At 53.7% G+C, this 4,218-nt stretch overlaps 1 protein-coding gene across 1 annotated transcript; it reads right to left on the bottom strand.

Annotated features, from left to right (window-relative positions):
• Positions 1-271: 271 nt before the first annotated feature.
• LOC136523194 (uncharacterized) lies at positions 272-676 on the bottom strand. Its single transcript, XM_066516961.1, has one exon. It carries the CDS (start codon positions 674-676, stop codon positions 272-274), a length of 405 nt encoding a protein of 134 aa, XP_066373058.1.
• Between the last annotated feature and the right edge of the window lie 3,542 nt (positions 677-4,218).

Raw genomic sequence — 4,218 nt, 5'->3', positions numbered from 1 at the left:
ACTAGGCGGCGTCCCGTCGATCAGAGCGTGTCCCGTCATTTCCGGCGTGTCACCTCAGATTCCTGTCAGCATTGATTTCGCATTTGTATTGAATAGGGGAAGGCAGAGATCTTTTCGTCCAAACCTTTTGCCTTTCCTTAGCTACCAAGCCCCCTCTTTAAATAGGGAGGGGGGAGAGTTCTCGCCGCACCTCCTCGCTAGCCTTTGAACCGCCTCCTCTTCTCCTTCCTTTCCACTGAATGTATCGGTTCCTAAGTAAGAGACGGTAATGCTAGGGAGAGATAAACTCACAGGTCCACCCGTGATTTTGGAGCGCGATGTCGAGCTGGAGGTTATCCAACATAGATGAGATGGCGCAGTTCACCTGTGCTGAGGAGGGGTCACCGCTGCCGGAGGAGAAGAGGCGCCGGAGGGTGATGAGCATTTTTGATTTCACCGCCGCTGGTCGTGGCCTTCCTTCAGCGGGAGGCACTTTCTGCCTCAATGCCGTTGTCGGGGTTGGGGCTGATGATGATGGCATAGTCCCTGAAGGTCCCGGTGGAGGGGCGCCGTATTCACCGGCGCGGTGCTCGACGTTGTAGATGACGGTGCCTTCAAAGGTCCCGCAATGCGGTGGGATATTGCCGATGGAGGGCGTGGTGCGGCGACCGCAGTAGATGAACTGGCCCGTGTACATGCTCGGTCGTTGCCGATGGAGAGCTCGACGCGGCAGGCGCAATAGACAAACTGGCCCGTGTACATGCCCGGACATTGCCGATGGAAAGCTCGGCGCGGCGGCCGCAGTGCTACTCGTAGCAAAGCTTAGCAGAGAATGTAATTGAATAAGTTTGGGGGAGCCCCCGAGTGAATAGTCCTTTGGATTTTTAGGAGTACACTAGTCTTTTGCGTGATGAAATCATTTTGTAAGTGGTTAATTTGTGCAAAAAATGAACAATTTTTCATCTTTTGTTAGGGTAAATAGCTTTTCAGTTCTCTTCTTGTAGAAGAGGTTTCGGTGCCTTCCCATGGCCCAAGTCGTAAAAAACTAGGAATGCGGGTGAATTAATTCTGATCACGGTTTTCAACCTATAGGCGCCTGGGTGAAGTACTTCCGCGACGACGTAGGGCCCCTCCTAGGGTGGGGGAGTTTGTGGTAGTCCTTGTTGCTCTGCACAAGGCAGAGGATGAGGTCCCCAACGTTGAAGGCTCGGCCCCGCACCTGTTGGTTGTGGTACCATCACAACACCTGCTGGTACTTGGCTGAACGGAGGAGGGCGATGTCGCGGGCTTCATCTAGCTGGTCCATGGCGTCTTGGTGATATGCCTCGGCCCCCCGCTCATCGTACTCTCTGATTCTTGGTGCTCCATAGTCAAGGTCCATTGGGAGAACAGCCTCGGAACCGTAGACCATGAAGAAGGGTGTGTCACCGGTGACTCGGCTAGGAGTTGTCCTTAGGCTCCAGAGCATGGTCGGAAGCTTAGCGAGCCAGTGCACGCCCAATTTGTTCAACCGGTTGAAAATTCTGGGCTTAAGGCCTTGGAGGAGCATGCCGTTTGCGCGTTCGACCTGCCCATTCGTCCGGGGGTGCGCGACGGCTGCCCAATCGATCCGGATGTGTTGTTCATCGCAGAATCGAATGAATTTCCTACCGGTGAACTACGTGCCGTTGTCTATGATGGAGTTTGGTACTCCGAAGCGGTGGATGATGTCAACGAAGAACAACATAGCCTGTTCAGATTTGATCGTGGAGATTAGTCGTGCTTCGATCCATTTGTAAACTTGTCTATGGTGACAAGCAGGTGGGTAAAGCCCCCGGGCGCTTTTTTGAGTGGCCCAACTAGGTCGAGCCCCCAGACCGCGAAGGGCCACGTGATGGGGATCATCTGGAGCGCCTGGGCCGGAAGGTGAATCTGCCAAGCGTAGTACTGACACCCTTCGTAGGTGCGTACAATTTGATCGGCGTCAGCTACTGTGGTGGGCCAGTAGAAGCCTTGTCAGAACGCGTTACCAGCCAAGGTCCTTGGTGCGGCATGGTGACCGCAGACTCCACCATGGATATTGCTTAGCAAAAGTTTTCCCTGTTCACCAGGGATACAAAGCTGTAGGATCCTCGTATGGCTTCATTGGTAGAGTTTGCCTTCTACAAGAATGAAGGACTTAGCACGACGTGCAAGCCATCGGGCTTCTGTCTTGTCTGCTGGTAGTATGTCGTGGAAGAGGTAGTCGAGGTAAAGCGTTCTCCAGTCGTCGAGAGGGTCAGACTCTGCTGCTGGGTCCTCTTCAAGCTCCATGACCTCAGGGTCAGGCGAAGTAGTTGGCGGGTCGGCCCGTGGGGTCGGACTAGATGGGCCATCGTCGGCCTGTTCTGACCCTGAGTAGTGTACCGAAGCTTTGTGTTGATCACTGGCGAAGACGCCTGCTGGGATAGGCTCTCACCCGGATGCCGCTTTCGCGAGCATGTCGGCTACTTCGTTGAGGCGCCTTGGGATGTGATTGAGTTTGAGGCCATCGAATTTGTCCTCCAGCTGTCGGACTTCTTGGCAGTATGCCTCCATCTTGGTGTTGTGGCAGCTCGACTCCTTCATGACCTGGTTGACGACTAGCTGGGAGTCGCCCCTGACGTCGAGGCATCGGATGCCCAGCTCGATGGTGATTCATAGGCCATTGATGAGCGCTTCGTATTCTGCGATATTGTTCGATGAGGGGAAATGGAGCCGAACCATGTACCTCATGCAGACCCCGAGGGAGGATACGAAGACTAGTCCCATGGCGGCACCCTTCTTCATCAGCGATTCATCGAAGTACATCATCTACTACTCTTGGTTGATGACTGCTGGTGGCATCTAGACCTTGGTCCACTCCGCGATGAAGTCAGCCAGCACCTTGGATTTGATCGATGTTCGGGGGGCATAAGTAATGCCCTAATCCATCAGCTCGAGTGCCCACTTTGCGGTTCTTCCTGTAGCGTCCTGGCTACGGATGACCTCACCGAGGGGGAATGATGTCACGACTATCATAGGGTGTGACTCGAATTAGTGGCGTAGCTTCCTCTTGGTGATGAGGACGGTGTAGAGGAGTTTCTGGATTTGGGAGTAGCAGGTTTTGGGGTTGGATAACACCTCGCTGATGAAATATACAGGGCGCTGCACCTTGAAGGTGTGCCCCTCTTCTTCCCGCTCCACCACTAAGGCGGCGCTAACCACTTGCGTGGTGGCCGCTCTGTACAGGAGGAGAGATTCTTCGTTGCTTGGAGGGACCAGGACCGTGGGTTTAGTTAGAAATTGCTTAACCATGTCAAGCGCTTCCTAGGCCTCGGCCATCCACTTGAAGCGGTCGGACTTCTTCAGGAGTCGATAAAGGGGGAGTCCTCGCTCGCCGAGGCACGAAATGAATCGGCTGAGGGCGGCAAGGCACCCTATGATCCGCTGAACCCCCTTTATGTTTTGGATCGGGCCCATCTTTGTGATGGCTGATATTTTCTCCGGGTTGGCTTCGATGCCATGCTCGGAGACAATAAAGCCGAGCAGCATGCCCCTTGGAACCCCGAAAACACATTTTTCGGGATTGAGTTTGATGCTGTTTGCCTGGAGTTTTGCACAGGTTTGTTCAAGGTCAGCGACAAGGTGGTCAGCTCACTTGGACTTGACTACGATGTCGTCGATGTAGGCCTCAACGGTCCTCCTGATGAGGTCTCTGAAGCAATTGAGCATACAGCGCTGGTAAGTTGCCCCAGCGTTCTTCAGACCGAACGGCATTGAAATGTAGTAGAACGATCCGAAGGGGGTGATAAAAGACGTCACGAGCTGGTCAGACTCTTTCATCGCGATCTGGTGGTAGCCAGAGTATGCGTCAAGGAAGCAGAGGGTTTCGCACCCTGAGGTGGAATCAACTATTTGGTCTATTCATGGCAAAGGGAACGGATCCTTTGGACACGCCTTGTTGAGGCCTGTATAATCGACACACATTCTCCATTTCCCGCTCTTTTTTTGCACAAGAACAGGATTTGCTAACCACTCTGGGTGGTGTACTTCCCTGATGAACCCAGCAGCTAACAGTTTCACTATCTCTTCACCGATGGCTCTGCGTTTTTCTTCGTCGAAGCGGCGTAGGCGTTGCTTCACCGGCTTGGAGCCTGGGAGGATTTTCAGGGTATGCTCGGCGACCTCCCTCGGGATGCTTGGCATATCTAAGGGTTTCCACGCAAAGATGTCTTTGTTGTCGCAGAGGAAGTTGACGAG

The sequence above is a fragment of the Miscanthus floridulus genome, chromosome 18, assembly GCF_019320115.1.
Source record: "Miscanthus floridulus cultivar M001 chromosome 18, ASM1932011v1, whole genome shotgun sequence".
Taxonomy (NCBI): domain Eukaryota; kingdom Viridiplantae; phylum Streptophyta; class Magnoliopsida; order Poales; family Poaceae; genus Miscanthus; species Miscanthus floridulus.
The sequence above is the reverse complement of the archived record's forward strand: the minus strand, read 5'-3'. Positions and strand labels throughout refer to the sequence as shown.

Coding starts and splice junctions, on each gene's coding strand:
- LOC136523194 (XM_066516961.1), bottom strand. CDS start 676: ATGTACACGGGCCAGTTCATCTACTGCGGTCGCCGCACCACGCCCTCC.